The sequence below is a fragment of the Centroberyx affinis genome, unplaced genomic scaffold (genome assembly GCF_046629955.1).
Source record: "Centroberyx affinis isolate AG114_WGS23_722 - 3 ecotype Tasmania unplaced genomic scaffold, CSIRO-AGI_Caff_v1 ptg002853l_1, whole genome shotgun sequence".
Classification (NCBI taxonomy): Eukaryota; Metazoa; Chordata; class Actinopteri; order Beryciformes; family Berycidae; genus Centroberyx; species Centroberyx affinis.
This window is the reverse complement of record NW_027280989.1, coordinates 86,649-103,525: the sequence shown is the minus strand read 5'-3', so window position 1 is coordinate 103,525 and position 16,877 is coordinate 86,649. Positions and strand designations below refer to the sequence as shown.

At 39.8% G+C, this 16,877-nt stretch overlaps 1 protein-coding gene across 2 annotated transcripts; it reads right to left on the bottom strand.

Moving 5' to 3' along the window:
* Window positions 1–534: 534 nt before the first annotated feature.
* Window positions 535–12,535, bottom strand: ca12 (carbonic anhydrase XII). 2 transcript variants are annotated; one of them, XM_071536270.1, is made up of 9 exons: window positions 12,445–12,535; window positions 11,557–11,577; window positions 7,856–8,035; window positions 6,221–6,363; window positions 4,118–4,213; window positions 3,970–4,033; window positions 3,520–3,677; window positions 2,724–2,854; window positions 535–2,047 (listed from the first exon to the last, which is right to left on the bottom strand). In XM_071536270.1, the coding sequence occupies exons 1-9, from the start codon at window positions 12,500–12,502 to the stop codon at window positions 1,396–1,398; spliced, it is 1,503 nt and encodes a 500-aa protein (XP_071392371.1). In that variant the 5' UTR covers window positions 12,503–12,535; the 3' UTR covers window positions 535–1,395. The 2 variants fall into 2 exon arrangements, with proteins under 2 accessions (XP_071392371.1, XP_071392370.1); XM_071536269.1 differs by having other exon boundaries at window positions 535–2,051; window positions 2,728–2,854.
* Between the last annotated feature and the right edge of the window lie 4,342 nt (window positions 12,536–16,877).

Genomic DNA, 16,877 nt, shown 5'->3' with positions numbered 1-16,877 from the left:
CATCATTTCTGATGCCAAATGCCTTATCCACCTATTAATTACCTTTTGTCTAGATAATTGGAGCTTCATGCTCCACGGTTCCTTACAATTATGGAGCAGGTTACTGTCATTTTCAATTATGTTCCTGGTATTCACCACCTCTTGCCGGCACATCACCACCAAGCACCTCCAAGCTCTTCACCTGATGCTTTTTTAGAAGTTAACCATCAAAATCCTCCCCTTTATTTTCAAAACTTCAAGCTCAACACCCCACTGCTTCTACACATATAATAATTACTTATACTTAGATAATACTTGAATGAACGAGTGAGTGTCTGTCTATTTGTTTTAGTCCTGTGATGGACTGGCAACCTGTCCAGGGTGTTTCCCAATGCATGCTGGGATAGGCTCCAGCCCACTGTGACCATGAAAAGGATTAAATGGGGAAAGGAAATTATTGAATTAATAATAATAATGATTATACAAGTTCAGAGTAAAAGGTATAGATCGAGGATTGAAAAAAATCTGCCATGTATGCTTCATGTATAATGCTTTTATTCAAAACAGTGCCATGTCTAGCAGTTTCCTGACTTATTTCAAATGCCATTTAGAAAAGCAGCACAAATTGAAACAGCACCAGGGATGTTTAAATGCTTAAGCTCTCACAAATTCTTCTGGTTTAGCTGTCTTTCTCCACTGTGCAAGACAATAACCACAATTGCTACAGCATAGGACTACAATTACCATACTATAGGCCTAAGCTTTCCAAATAAAACTCTAAATATTTCCTTGCCAGGCAGTCTCTTGTCTTTGTGTGTGTTACATGTAGCGCTACGCATATAAATTTCCAGGCACAAGATGCTAATGCTTAAAAGAATTCTGCCTTTGTCATAGGCATCATGGTAAGTTTATAGGAAAGCAGTTTTCAGCTGGGCAAAACTCTCCAAGGAGAACAAATATCCATTGTGAGATAGTAGCCTCATTCAGCATTTTGACAAAAAGAATCTCCCTGACACAAATGTGCATAATGCTTTTGGAATTCTAATTTGCATAGTATCTATCCATCATATTTTACTATACTAAGCAAAGTCATTGGTGATGACCATACCTCTTCAAATTATTCAGCCAGAGTGCTTATTATAAGGTAACAGTAGCTACAGTAAATAAAGTAAAACTACAATCTTTTTCTAGCAAAGATTATATAATTATTATGTGCACATACTAGAAAGAATAATTTAATATTAAATACTTTTGTGAAGAAGTCATCAGGAGATGACAGTTTAGTGGTTAGGAGAACTTGTGGCTATAATGTGTTGAAAAATTAGTCTTTAATTCTGGGACACACAACTGATGTCTGCTAGGGAAAGTGACATAAGCTGAGTCTCAACTATCTACAGTATCTTGTCCAGAATCTCGCTAGTCTTCCCACTCCATTGGCATAAGCCAAGGATGTGGATGACCCTGGGTCTGGGGTTTCCTGGGTACAGTGGCAGGGGAGAGACCTCCGTACTTAGTCGGAGGCGTGCTTTGCTTCATTGCTGTGGAAATCTTCTTCTGAGTCATGGAGGCTTTGGTCAGAGAGCGATCCAACTCAAAAGCCTCATCGGTCGGCCGTCCGCGGAGGATATGTCTGATGGTGGGGAGGGCTAGGTCCGACTTACAGTCCAGGTAGCTCCTGAGGTTGAGCTCGGGGAAAACTACGTCTCTAAGAGCCTGAACCAGCTGGCTCTCAGTGTGGGACTGTTTGAGCTGGTGAATAACTCTTTGCTCCATTGAGACGTAGCACAACGTGCCCTCGGTCAGCCCTGACTTTCCCACAGAGCGGTTGGTCTGGCTCTTCTTCCACAGCGAGGGTTTCAGCCGTTGTTGTTTGGGGTTGGCCAGAGTCCCGCTGTACTCATTCTTGAGGTCTTTCCACTTCTTGCCAGCATGGGGATTCTCTGAGCCACTTGGTAGGAGCTGGTAGAGCCCTTCATCAGCCAGGTCCGCTAGGTCTCCAACCAGCAGCTGCTGAATGATTTGCTTCCTCATGAGTGGAGAAGTGACTGTAAGAGTACCTTGCAGTCCTCTGCCTGCATCAGACACAGAGCCAATCATAACTTGTTAAACAAACCAACTCAAGGATATCCCTTGGAACGACTTTGGCCTACAGGCTCAGCATGCACCAGCGTTGCCTGTAGTGATTAACTGAAAGCACAAGCCATCCTCTGCTGAGTGCCGCTATGAAAACGAACAACAGGGGATGCCACACTGCCATGTCAAAACAGATCTGCCATTAGAAAAGCACAGCCTAAGAGAGAAGTTCTGAAAATGAGGTAAACATGCAGATTCTTATCATACCGCACTGTATGGTATTTAGCTCCATGCGGTGCGGTAAACCGCCACTAAAAGTATGTCTTTGAAGACAGATTTATGGGTTGTGGAGTGTCTCATTATGTAAAAGGAATGGTTAATTTGTAGTGACTTGAAGGATGACCTATTTTCCAAGAAGCTCATTCCTCTCAATCAACTTTAAAGACGATTATGAATAGCATCAAGGTAACAGCTTAACCACAAGCAGGTGATACCATACGAGCAAAAGCCAGCTTGACAGCCTCGTACCTCTCAGAAGAGAAAAAACACCCACACTTCACTCAAACCAGTCCTCAAGCCATTTTTAAAGCAGCGCAGTGGCTATGCCGTTTAAACACTTATCGTGAACTTTGCCCTCATGCAATAACGAAAGCCCATTTTGAAGACCATACTTACCCTCCTTAAAAGATACCAGGACTACTCGGTTGTCAGTGAGCTGTGGTTTCCTGTAGTTGCCATTCATAGGCACAGGGGCTGACTCCTGGGCATGGGAGGAGTAGATGGAAGTTGCTAAGGCCAGAAACTGGGGAGACACAACAAAACAATACATGTTAGATATAGAGATTTTCCATACCCTAAAGGCCATGATCATTTCATTTGCAGACTAATTTGAGTATTAAATTAGGTTGATATTAAGGTTAAACTCTGCAGCCAATATGAAAATGTCTGGAACATTGATGTCAAAGCAATGTTCCACTTAGTTTTAACATGGGGGTTATTTGGCACTTGACCGCCATGAAAACCAGAATATAAACTACTCATCAAGATCAGACACAGCTGGGACGAGTTTGTAGCGTTCGCATTTTTACTTCCAATTCATTTGAATGAGGCCACAGAAACAGCCTGAAAACTTACATTGGAAATTATGTTCTAAAACGTTGGCCCCAAAGTCAATTGAAAGTCACAATAGCAGGATCTGTTGTTGAATCTGTTCACTAACATGTTAAATGTAAGTTTTCAGGTAAAAATAAGTAAGGAAGGAAGTAAAAATCCAAACGCTACAAACTCATCCCAGCTGCGTCCGATCTTGGTGAGTAGTTTATATTCTGGTTTTCATGGCGGTCAAGTGCCAAATAACCCCCGTGTTGAAACTAAGTGGAATATTGCTTTAAGTCCGAACTAAAGGCCTACAGGTCTATTTTAGTGTGATTGCGAACCTACTTGGAGAGGTTAACAGTGATGAAGCACCTGTTTGCGAGAAATTGTGACATGATTCCTGAACACTGTCCACAGCACACTAGGATAGCATGGAGGAGTCGTCAGTGAGCCATCGTAGCGGTAATACTCATCCAAGCGTGCAGGCAGCAGCGCTCTCATGTTGAAACCTGGAATCTGCACTCTCTGATCTGCCAGTTGAGATGCGCAACACAGTTAATTTCACCATTAAACACCAATGTAACTGGCCGTAAACTCTATGTTAAAGAGCTAATGAAAAGCTTGGAAATTAGGACCCTGGACACAGAAAAAATGATGATACCAGAGCTCTTGTTGTCACAGTTTGTTTATGTGTTACAAGTCTAGCTTTAGGACTAGGTTGTCAAAATGAATGCAAGTGGACGAAGTGTCAGACAAAAGAATTTAATATATATATAGTGTGATAAAATCTCCTGCTAAAGTGAAATATCACTTTAAACTCACCCCTGTATTTGATGCCATTGATGAATTTCAGAAACTGTTCGAAGGCTGGATTGAACTCCCCAACCTGTATGAGAAGAATAGTTAGAAGAGTCTGCTCACATTAACAGGTCATCTTTCCCATCCACAGAGCCTCTCCACAGTGCCTCACCTCAATCAGCACACCCAGCACAGCCAGGCCGTCAGATTTGTCGATAGCTGTGGAAAGGTTGGGGTATTTGTCTGAATTGTAGTGCACAACATGCATCTGTGAAAGTAAAGAGAAACAAGTCAAGATCCTGTGCTCCATAAAGATATATCTAATCAGTCAAAGCCTTATTGCAAAATATGTTGACCCGTCTGTCTTCTGCTCGATCTCTATCTTTTGTTTAACATGTTTGAAGTTTCTTTCTGTAAACACAATGAAATGTTGAGGGGAATGCGGGAGCAACTAACATCATCTGACACTTGAGTTACATCATTTTAGAAGGACAGACTGTTTGAAAAAAAAAAAAAAGACTAGTGTGTCATTTTTTTTTTTTTTTCAAACTATAGTCACTAAACACAGACCGTTTTTCCACATAGGTATTAATTGGATTGGAAATAGCTTGTAATGTTCAGCTGATGGCATACTGGCGGGACATCTGTATTACAAGAAAAGCATACAAGAAACAGTGGAGATGTATTACAGTGTGTGGCCTATTACAGCACAGGAGTAGTCCGTTTTTTCATGTATTCTGTTTTCTGTGTACTACAAAAGCATGCGAGTCATGCAAGCAAAATATGTTGGAACTGTATTTATGGACTATAGTCTGTCCTGGGAAAAAAGGGGGAAAATTCCTCTATTTCTGGGAAATGTTCAATTTTCCATCATTGCATCCTTCCAAAACAACACGTCACCAAGTTAAAGTAAGAGACTGTGGTTCTGGAGTCTGGAGACACTTGAAAAGATGCATGCTCTCGATGTGTCCGCTCACAAACTCAGGTCAAACCACAGCACCTTAAATGTGGTTCTGTTGCAGCAGGGGAATGGTCCAATAAAAGGACACAGGTTGTAACTTGCATTTCAGCTTCTACCCACAGTCTTTCAAGCTAATGCCAAATGACATAAAAAGTCACCTATTTTTTGTCTGTTATATAGTCGAATGTTCCTTCTAAACTCTGCAGTCAGATCTGTATTTTCTATCCTACTTCCAAGTATCAAAAAAAAAGAAAAGAAACTAGAGCAAACTGCTTGACTCTTCCTAATGTGCAAAAACTGCTTACTGGACTTGACATTAAATGCCGCAGACAGACACTTTCCAGAGGTGGTTGAAAACCAAAGCACATAATAGTCTAGTACTCTAATCCCCTAAAACCCTGGAGAAATAAGAGGGGCTAGCATCGTACTGAGGTTGACTGAAATTATGTCATTGCCATTTGGTATGTGTACCAGAAGATGATAAATGGTAGAGGACGACGGTTCTAATTAGAACTATCTTCACCTTCTGGTATTTGCTATGTGACAAAATGTGCAAATTTACAAACGTTACAAACGTTACATACTGTATATTTTGATCTGAAGTTAGGCCTACTAATCTCGCACAGAATGTCTCATTTCTATTTATTGTGTACACTGCAATTTGGCAATTTGATGCAGTCATTTAAAAAAGACTAGTGAGCACAACAGTGAGCTCTTTCTAATCTCATTGGCTGGCTAGACTTAAAAGTCATAAACATTAAACAAAACACATGCAGTTTATCATGTCTTTCTTACAGTGGCCTGCCTCACAACTGCTTGTTTAATGTTACAATGATGTAAGCCTCTTTAATTAGAATAAAGCATGGTTTCTTTTTATACAAGCATTCAATTATACATTAAAGTCAATTATATGATAAAGATGCACAATAAGCTGCTTCTGAAACTGTCTCAAGGGTGGATGCTACAAACTGCATGTCTGCCACAGTGCTGAGGAACTGGGACAGGAATATGCAGATAGGCAGCTCTTAAGACTTTCTTCAGCTTGAGCAGCAGCGTCTGCAAGCCTTGAAGGGTGTCAGCGGCACTGGCTCCTCTGCCAGTCAAATGTCACACGTCTAAGTCATACAGTATTAAATCATTTGTCTGGACTCAGAGATGCTGTCGCATGATGCTAAGACCAGTGAAAGACGTATTCAAGCCTTGGACTAAGCTGCCCTCAAACAATGATAACTTCATAACTTAATTTACTTTTTGCACACAGGCCCAAACAATAGAAGCATCAATAGAGACAGAAGTGCTCTTTGCTCTGTTTACCTCTGCTGCATACTGCTTGCTGTTCACCACATGTTCAGAGCCGGTGGGCTTGCTGGAGGAGCCCCAGTGGAAGTGGAGCTGAGCGGCAGTGTAGCGATGAGGCAGGCTGGAGATGTGCATCTTGGAGGGCAGTGATAGTTGCACTGTGGACAAAAAGACACACACATAGCAGAGCAGGGCAGGGGGTTACTTCAGTTAATCACTTATTTAATACATTTTGTGATTTGTAATTGATTTGCATATATACTAATTTCTGTTTGGTTCCACTTTGACCTGCATAATAACCAAATGGAATTGTGGTCAGGAATAAGCATGCTGACATCAATTTACTGTACATACAGTATCTAATCAAAAAAGACAATATCTATAGAAAATATTGTAATATAATATATGAATGTTAAGTACCAGTAACATCAACATCATCTTGAACTGTCCAAGACCTAAACTGCAGAATCCAACATGGCTCTGTGTAGTCAGAGTTCCTCTCTTTGTAACTGTGTTTGAGAGTCGGTGGAGTGACGCAGTCACCTGCCACTGTCCGGATGTTTATCATTTAGCCACTGTGTGACGAATGGATACTTAAAAGTGGAAGACCTCTGTCAGCATATTTCAGACACACGTCATGCCGATGATGCTCTTAGCTAGTGGCATTGTAGCCCATCAGGCATGCACACATAAGCATTTGTCTGGTCTTTGCATCCTACCACTTGATGGCAGGTGGTGAAGCAGTGGCTGCTGGGTACCAATTTATTTATGCCGACATAACAGCCATTGTAATGTTGTGGCCAACACAGAGCAGACATTACATGTGTAGTAGATGCTGTCATTGTAATTTCTAAGATGTAACAATTTTCTACATCATGCTTCAAGAAACATGTAAGAAACTAATCTGACCAGTTCTGCAGCTTGCTGTTCAGTGCCACAGCTTACCCCACTTCTCCTTGACTGAAACTGTATATCTTCTCTTCAAACAAAGCGGAATCATACAACAAAAAACTGTAATTTTGTGGAATAATCACAATCATCTGCTCAAGTAATCAAAATAATTTGTGTCTCTGTGGCACATGAGTATTGTTGTCTACTTTCTGAATGCTATATTGAGATCCAGCAATTCAATTTAAGAGAGTGTTATGAATAGATAGCGAACATAATTGTAGGAAATAAAACTGATGCTGGTTTCTTTTGTTATGATGCACCAGACCCAGTAGGCCAGATGACTAATCTCCACTCATATTTTCCCAGACTAAACGTGGAGCGCTTTCTTTGGGTGAAAGGACAGCTAAGATAATAAGAGAGTGATTATGGGAAATTGCCGTGGTTGCTATAGAAAGAAGATCCTCCTATCATTTTCTTTAAAGTTTGCCAAGAAATTAGCTCTTTAAGGCAAGAAGACAATATTCCACATTTATCTGGGACAATTTCTAATGAATGCATGGAAAAGTACATCTCTTTAGTTTCAAGATGGCTCATCGTACAGTAACATTAACTCTATCTTTGTTAAATCTTTGTTATCTTTGTTAAATAGTTTTGCTAATTGTGATGGGTTGAGTTTAAAATAAATAACAAAAAACAGCTTGATATACCTATTCTACATTATCATGCATTTCATGGTTAACAATGATGATTTATACTCACCAGAATGCCCATTGTTTCCAAGAGTAAGCTGCTCATTGGCTGACAGGTTGTAGTTTTGAACCTCAATTGGATGTAAAGTAGGGTCGAACCTTAGCAGGTCTGGCTTGATGTCTATTGGAGACTGGAAAGCCCCACCGCAATAAGGATAATTCTTATGCCAGTGGTGCTGTCCCTCCGGTCCTGCAACAGCATCAATATAATCATTAGCAATAAAACACCTACTGGACAAGACTGTACTTGTTGCAGCCAAAATGTAATTGTTACTATATACAGTACTATTACATTGTAAGCAGAGGTGGAAAGTACATTACTCAAGTACTGTAGTTTTTGGGGTACTGGCACTGTACTTGAGTATTTCCATTTTGTGAGACTTTATACTTTTACTCTATATAAAAAACTATACTATACTCACACTATATTCCAGAGGTAAATATTGTACTTTTTATTCCACTACATTTACAGCTGTGGTTACTAGTTATTTTCAAGAATAAGGTTTTACATGCAGAACATACAATAAGCTCATAAAATAGACTTTAAACTCCAGTAAACAGTATATGGAGTAGTCAGACCTACAACATTAAAATACTTTAATTTAACACTCTGAAAGGTTGCTACGTTTACTTAAAGGATTTCATCCACCTGCCTACTTACTGGCTTTAACATGCAGTCCATGAATGCTTTTTCCACCACTTATTGTAAACCTTCAAAAAAGTGTGTTTCTCCAATGAAAAGATAATGGCATCACTTTAAACCCTGATTTTTTTTTTTTCAAATAAGGACCACAGTGGTTGGCATACATTACATGGCTTTTCAAATGTTAAAGTGTTCAATCTTAAAGGGCAAACAAGCTCAGCATGCCCCAGTGTGAAGTGCAAGAGAGGATGACTTCAAACAGTGCCAGGGCTTGTCCTGGCCTACTGAACATTTTATCTGTAATCAAAGTGAAGTACTATTATCTACGCAGAGAGCGGCGTGGGAGCGGCCTGTGGCTTATTCCCTGCTCGCTCTTGGCCCTATTGAAGGCAATGAGAGTGAGAACCAGGCTGTTGTTAGCTGGGAGAACGCAGTGAGAATGCTGTCTCTTTCCAAATGAGAGGTTACTGTAAAGCACAGAACACCAAAAATGGCCACTCTTGCAGTTCAAGTCATGCAGTTTACTATGTGACCTTAGCTGAGGGTGTCTCTCAAGAGTGTGTGTGAGGAAGCACTGGAAGCACACTGGCCTTGGAAATAACACAGAGATTGAGACACATGAGAGAGAGAAATGTTAATCACAAATTGATGTTGAAGAAAAAAAAATTGAGAAATTCTTGATTCCTGTGATATTTTCATTCAGTTTGTTCACCGAAGATTAAGGCTCCACGCTGAGCTTTTTGACTGTGATGCTCAGTATAAAATTCATTCATAATTTACTATGAATGACTCTTTCAAAACAGTGACAAAACTCACTGGTAGCTGAACACACAACGTGGTGCAAGGCCCAGAATGTAGCAGCGCCAACATCACTGTCACATTTTTACACCCATTCATTATCCATTCAGAATTCATTTAGAGAGTTTGCCATTCAACATATGCCAGATGACCGTCATTAAACATGAATGATGCAGCGTGAAGCCTGACCCCAACAACTGTCACTCAGAGAAATGTGAATTGATGCTACATGACATGCCAAAAGGCATCAAGAGAAATCTGTGAAATCACTGAATACTTGTTTGAGGGAAAACTCAAAGTTCAGGCAAGGCAAAGTATTGCTATAATAAGAAAGAAAGTTACTCTTATGGCTATAATTACTCAGTGTCCAGTTCATTTGCTGTTTTAATTAGAGCCGGCTTGCCCTCTCATAATCACATTAGTGGCCTGTGGTGACCCTCCAGTGTTCCTTAGCAGAACATGACTGCTTGTAATTATTTAAAATCTTGGCCTTCTGTTATGTAAATTGGAACAATTCCTTAAGATTTCTATAGGGCTTTAGAGGAAAGCCTTGAACTGCATGATATCACTGGTCAGAGTAAATAAAAACAAAACCAGAATAATGGAGTAGGGTGAGAAAACTACAACAGTCATCATCATCATCATCATTTATGTAACCCCAGGTTTTAAGATTCCCTGCTCCACCACCCAGCCAGAGGTTGAAGTGTTGAGGTGAAGATGCACCACATGACTCAGCGATGCCCCCATCAACAGAAAGCGCTACCAGCCTCCAGACTACTGACTACTGTGACAAGGCTTCTCCAGGGTTTGACTGTAACTGAGGATGAAATCCACCACGCTGCACTTAGGAATAAGCCTGAGGTTTATTTATTTATTTATTTATTTATTTTGAACATCTCTTTTTACAGAGGTCATCACAAACTCTTCCACTTTGGCTGCTAGTTAGTTTGTTCGAATTAAAACAACAACAGTTGATGGTTATTTGTTTTATTTAAGTGTAATACAAGTTATGCATTTTTTGACGTATCCATTTTGGAAGTAGTGTGGATAATGGTTTCTTTTGTTAATACCTATCTTAATCCTATCTTTTTTGTACACGCTTTTGGCCAAGCAAAGTAATCAGCGCTGGGTGAATCACCAAGATATTTCATATAGCCAAACTGTTATGATATTCCCAGTATTGACTCAGAAATTGCATTTTTTTTTTCCTACATTTTTTTCTTGTTTTCTTTTTTTTTCTGAATACCCATGGGGTAGGGGACCAACAGCTTTACAAATAGAATCAAAGGTATTTGCTCTCATTAATGCCAAGCTATGGCTATAATAATATTAATAACATGGTGAATCATCTTTTCTCAGTGCTCTAAATTAAGCAAGTATCATTTGCTCTAACTATAACCATTTGACCATAAATTACTGTGCAGAAACATGAGATCATCCTCAAAAAAGAAAATCTTTCTTATTCACACCAGATGTGCTTGCACAAAAGAATGCGTAGGCTATAAACTCATCTTAAAAATAATCATTTAGTCCAGTGCATTTGGTAGTCAAAATTAAGATTAATATTTGTTTAAATACTTCATTAAGAAAAATGCAGATACTTCATTAAGAAAAATGCAGAAAAATGATTTCATCCACCTGCCTACTTGTTGGTTTAACATTCAGTCCCTGAATGCAACAGACTATTGAAAAGCAGTGACACATTGACAACAAGGTCACTCTGTGAGCTGAGTTTATGTAAGAGATAGTCATGGTTCAAGAAGCTGCTTCACATGGACCTGAAGGCTTGAGCCAAAGGCAGCCAGCCACTTATGAAATGTGGTAATTGCAGAGTTCGTTGCAGTGCAGTGAAAAAGAGATGTGACAGAAGGGTTTTCAGTACTGGTTTGCATCAGGAGTCAAAGAAAGGTCACGTAATGGTTTCCTTTTGATCCAGAAGCATTGTATTTGAAACTGTTATCATATTTGCCATGCTGTATGCTAGTATAAAGCGTTGCTACGGGAGGGAAACATGTTATGATTTTGCACAAGAAAAAAATAGACTCTGACTCAGTTATGGCCTATTAGAGGATTAGGCTACATCAAAATGAAATTTAACACTCAATTAGTTAATGCTGGGTTAAGGGTAGAATACTATTGGGACAGGTCAGCCAAATAAATGCATATTGACTGGGATTACACATGCAGCCATGGGGAGAAAATAGATGAAAAAAAAACCCATTTGTGTCAGCCATAAGAAAATAATAACAAAAATATATTATCAGACTTACCATTGTATGTCCATTTGGCGCCTGAAAGAGATACAAGAAAAATCTGTTTGTCCCCAAAATACAATTTGAACCAGGCTTTAGAATCAGAACACATACAAGGAATTTGACTTTGGTTAAAGACCCAGCTCCTGTTCCTTATATTCATACATACATAACACTAACAACTACCCCACACATACAGTATATACTTTCATACCACACTATCATAACATATCAACATTGAGCAAATTTTTTTTTTTTTTTTTAAAAGACGACTTTATGGAGTATAAATTCAGCTCATAACAGTTCATTTTCACACTTTTGAAAGATGTCCCAAAGGGGAAAGATCAAGATTTTATGTTACACTTAAGCAATGATCATCTTCATCTACTTCCACCTCATATTATTAAACTATCAACTTTGCAAAAGGGATACAGGACAATTGCTTTCTATATGAAAAAAAAAAAAAAAGACAAAGTGGCAACAATTTAATTTGAACAGTCATCAGCAGTAATCTCAGTGCCAAGTGGTCATGTCTCGTGTCACCCTCTCCTCTCTCAGTCTTTTTCAGTGTCAGAAATAGACTGTGGGTGGATGGAGCTGGATGAAACACCTGCCACGAAGCATCCTCTCTGCTCTGGACCAACTGCTAAACAAATAGCCTATTGTCAATTTAATCCTACTTTCTTCTTCTTCTTCTTCTTCTTCTTCTTCACGACGTTCAAAAATCTATTTTTCCACGCTTAGATGTATTAGCCTACCATCTATTTAATACTCGTTGTCTCCAAGAGTCACTTCTCACTTTGAGCACTTACTGAGCACTTGCCACTGATCTACAAGTAGGCTACAATCTTAAGTCCATCCAAATACTTTCTTCCTCCTCCAGTAAGAATGTTCTTATGTTCTTACCATGCAAGACGGCGAAGAAAGTCACTTGGAGGAAAACTGTGGGTGTGAAACTCTGCATCTTGGTCCCTTCAGCTCTCTGTGTAATACTGTAAATGAGTGGAGAGCAGGAGCTTGGAGCGGAGCACCAGCCTGCCAACCGGCTTTTATAGAAATGTTGCCAGCTCCATTGTAGCTCGCACTGACGTCAGAGCAATAACAAAACCAGCCTCCACAGTCATCTGGTCACCGGAGAGTGACAGCTCAACAGCGTCGACCGCATCCATGCGAAGTTACTCATTTTAGGGCGCAGCCTCAAACCTGCCGCTGCAGGATACGGGAAATGTTGAGCAGTGAGCACCGAGCAAGTACCGGTACCGGAGAGCTGGAGGGCTTCTGAGGGTGACGCCACGCCAACCTCCCGATGGCCGTGTCCTCAAGTGCGCCCGGAGACACTATAGATACTGTGCAGGGAAACTGTATAAACCATCTATCTATCTATCTATCTATCTATCTGTCTGTCTGTCTGTCTGTCATCTTGCTTTCTACTCCTTGCAGGATGAAGACATAACTTGTAAATTTTTAGGATTTTTTTTTTTTTTACCTTGCCTCGTGATGAGGATTATCACATATTAAAAGATGAATCTCTCATGCTGTGCAAATGGAAAGCTGACATGGCAGATAGCTTCCCATATGAACTCCATGAGGTTACCTACTCCATGACAGGGGATTTGAACTTTCTGAAACTGTTCTTTAATCAAGCCCTCTGCAAAAAAGGTTAAGCTACAGTTGCAGTCATTTAAATCGCTTCAGGTAATTAACATTTTGTTGCATCAGGTCTCAATGTGCTTCATGAAGTGGCACAGAAACCAGTTCTGCAATATGCTGACCTGTGCCTCAGTCTAGCTGTGTATCTGTGCTGCTGTGTAGCTGGGATTATGTGCAGCTGGGGCCCTGAATGTTCCCTGAATGTTCCCTTTCAAAACTATACTTAGTGGTAATGAATACATAGACTAATATATGCCATAAAAAACTGCTGAACCCACAAATGACACTTCCTTGGATGGCTATTAGGCTACATGTAGGATTCAAATAATCACAATATTTTCCCACACTATTGGTGAATATCGAACTAATATAGAGTAATGTGATCAATGACTACTACTGTTGCCGCCAACACTGAGAGGAAGATGTCATTCCCTGCCATAAACTTTAGTTTCAATGAGGGTGTCACCTAGCCAGAGAGACGTTTTAGTGAAACATCGGTCCAAAGGTCAATAATGACAATGATGACCGACTCCCACTGTAGTTTACAACCCTCGCTCACTCCAGGAAAGAGAGCACAAAGAGAAGCAGCAACATGAAACACCTTCTAGTTTTGGGGATTGCTTTCGCATCAGTCAGCATCAGCTATTCTGCCATTCCAGGTATGTGAAACAGTTTTCTTCTTAAATTACAGTTAATTTAAAACCACAGCCATGGGTCAGTTAATAATAACTTTCAGAATACACTTCGCTATCAAGACATGGCCTCATCTTTACTGAAAAATGAGTCAGGTGTGATCAGGTGTATAGCCTTGTGTATTACTGCTGTTTTGAGCATAACACAAAACTATTGTTTTTCATATGTTTTCTAGCATTTTGACCATCTTTCACTCATTTAAACAACCATATACAGTATGTAACATTTCAGTTTCACTGAAACTACAGCAGTGAGACAAAGCTTCACCTTCGGTCCTTTATGAGTCGTCGTTACTCGTGGCTAAACGGCAGTTACACTGGCAGTTAGGCTTCACTTTTTCTGTAACATACTGTGGACTTAATAAACTGTAGACTGAATCATAAATAGGAATGATGTCAGCATATTTTTATGTGGCAGATTTACAAAATCCATTCAATTTATAAAGAATCCATTATTTAAGTTAGACTTGGTTTTGGTCCATTATGCAAATCCAGGCTGCATCTCTGAGAGGGAAGTAATTATTGTATTTTACTTTTTCACTTACTTTATTTTCATGTTGTGACTTGCACCTGAGGCAGAAAATGACTGCCTCTAGACAGTGTAGGCTTGACCAAAGAAATAAGATGGTATATATAGGTCTACTGTCCTGGAAATGCTATTTACACAGTGGTAATGATTGTGTTAAACTGACTCGATAATTCCTTCCTCTATAATTCCAGTCTTCTGAGCACTGAGATCATTGCTGTCTCAATGGCGATTTTAGGGGGTGGCCTGGGGTGGCCACGGCCAACCCTGAAATCTCAGTGGCCAGATCTGATAGGTTGTTGGTAAAGTTCATCAACTCAATAAATCGGGACAAGCGCTGGTCAATCAATGATGACAGCTGATCAGCTGATATAGGGCCAGTTTGCCATTTCCAACAACAGTAATGCCAGAACTGGGGCAGTGAGAGCTGATCCCTAGTCAGCGTACCTTTGACCATGAGCCAGAAAAAAGCAGGTCTAAAACGCTGAAAATTAAAGTACTGGAACCTGACTGAGACACACAAGTTGCAGCTGTACCTGCTGGCCCTCAGGACCCCGGACTCCGGTGACGATGAATCATGGCCAAAAGCTGACATCTAATCGATTGAAGGTGAAACCAGAATAAGAGGTATGGTCATTTCATGTTTAGCTTTTTATGTCGACTTTCCATCTGAATGTGTGAAAACTAGTGTTGTAGTCGAGACCACCTAAACTGAGACCGAGTCAAGACCAAGACTAGAGTGAATCAAGTCCGAGTCAAGATGGGCGAGACCGAGTCAAGACTGAGACCAGACGAGAGAGAATGCGAGTCCATTTTCAAGACCATGATTGTAATTATAGTGATGGCTCAACATTTACACCATTTCTCTGCTAAAATAAAACACCCTTCACTAAAACATTCAAAATTATTATCAGGTTATAACTGACCCTTGCTTTTATGTGTCACAATGTATAATTATTGTGATTCCTGAAATGAGAAGAAAAACACTAAGATTTTCATTATTTACTTTCATGTATAGGCTACAAATTGTTTTTATGTTATAGTATTTTGACTTAGATTGTTGTAATCAACAACAGTTAACCTCATAAACATTAGTGAACATTTTAATCAATTGGACTTTTGGCTGTAAAATATTTAGGTCCAGAAATGAAGCCACTGAGACAACTTACCAATGTGACAACTTGCCCCGCTCTCCCCTACTCAATCTGCCAGAGCACTGTGCACACAAAAGTGTCACTTAAAATTCCACAATTTGCTCGCCTGTGTTAGTAACGGTATAAACAGCTAACCTGATAACACGCCTTCTGCTGCTCTGCAGACTTTAACGGAAGGTAACGTTATTACCTTGTGGAATTTAAGTAACTTTAGTGAAATTATAATTTAACTGATAACCATGCTGCAATGTACGGAAGAGGATTAGGGCCACGTGAAAAATTTGAGTTCTGAGTTTAAAGTCCGAATTCTGAGAATAAAGTCCAAATTCTGAGATTAAAGTCAGAATTCTGACTTTAAACTCAAACTCAAATACATTTTTCACGTGGCCCTAATCCTCTTCCGTACATTGCAGCACAGTTATTAGTTATCTGACTTTAAAGTTAGAATTCTGAGAATAAAGTCAGAATTCTGAGATTATTATATTTTTATATTATATTATATATTATTAATATCACCTTGTACGCACAAGTTAATTATCTTGTTCACAAGGTGATATTTTTATATCTTGTGCGCACAAGTTAATAACTTGTTCCCACAAGATAATTAACTTGTGCGCACAAGATAAAAAAAATATCAGCTTTCAGGACATTAGGGGCTCCGTGGAGTCAAGACCGAGTAAAAATGCAGTCGATTCCAAGACGAGACCTAGACCTTCAAAATGTGGTCTTAAGACTGGTCTCAAGACCAAGACCGATCTCGAGTACTACAACACTAGTGAAAACTTTATCTAGCACTTAGCAGCCAGCTAAATGTCGGCGACCTACACGGTACTAGCTTGCTAGCCGGACTGCAAACCAACCAGCAGTTGTATTTTGTTTGCTACCGTTATCTGGACACTGCCATGAAATATGAAAGTGTTTTCTTAATTGAAGACTGAGGGTGTCTAAAAGCTTTTTGCAGATGTGTGTGTGTTCAATAGAGCTAGCCTATTCTAACCCATTATGACAATGATCCTCCTGGGCATTATAGCTAGCTAGCTATAACTATTGCTTTATAGTGAATTGATCGATTAAAGGAATTGCATTACATTTCCGTCAGGGATATTAAGATATTAAGAGAATAGTCAGAATGAAAAGAAGCCGAGATATACAGAGCTTCTTCGTTAAAAAGAAAAAAAAAAGATTCAGAGCCAGCCACGGCCACTGCCAGCAGTGAGAGAGAAGCCCAGTCAAGTCAGCAGCCTAGGATTAGGCACAGTAGTAGTGATGAAGAGCAGTCAGCTCCACCTGCACAGCATGGTAGGTCAAGTTCTGGCA

Coding starts and splice junctions, on each gene's coding strand:
- ca12 (XM_071536270.1), bottom strand. CDS start 12,502: ATGCAGAGTTTCACACCCACAGTTTTCCTCCAAGTGACTTTCTTCGCC. Junction 4,034..4,117: donor TGCTGGGTGTGCTGATTGAG/GTGAGGCACTGT, acceptor CTTCTCATACAG/GTTGGGGAGTTCAATCCAGC. Junction 2,855..3,519: donor TCACAATTTCTCGCAAACAG/GTGCTTCATCAC, acceptor GTGTCTCCCCAG/TTTCTGGCCTTAGCAACTTC.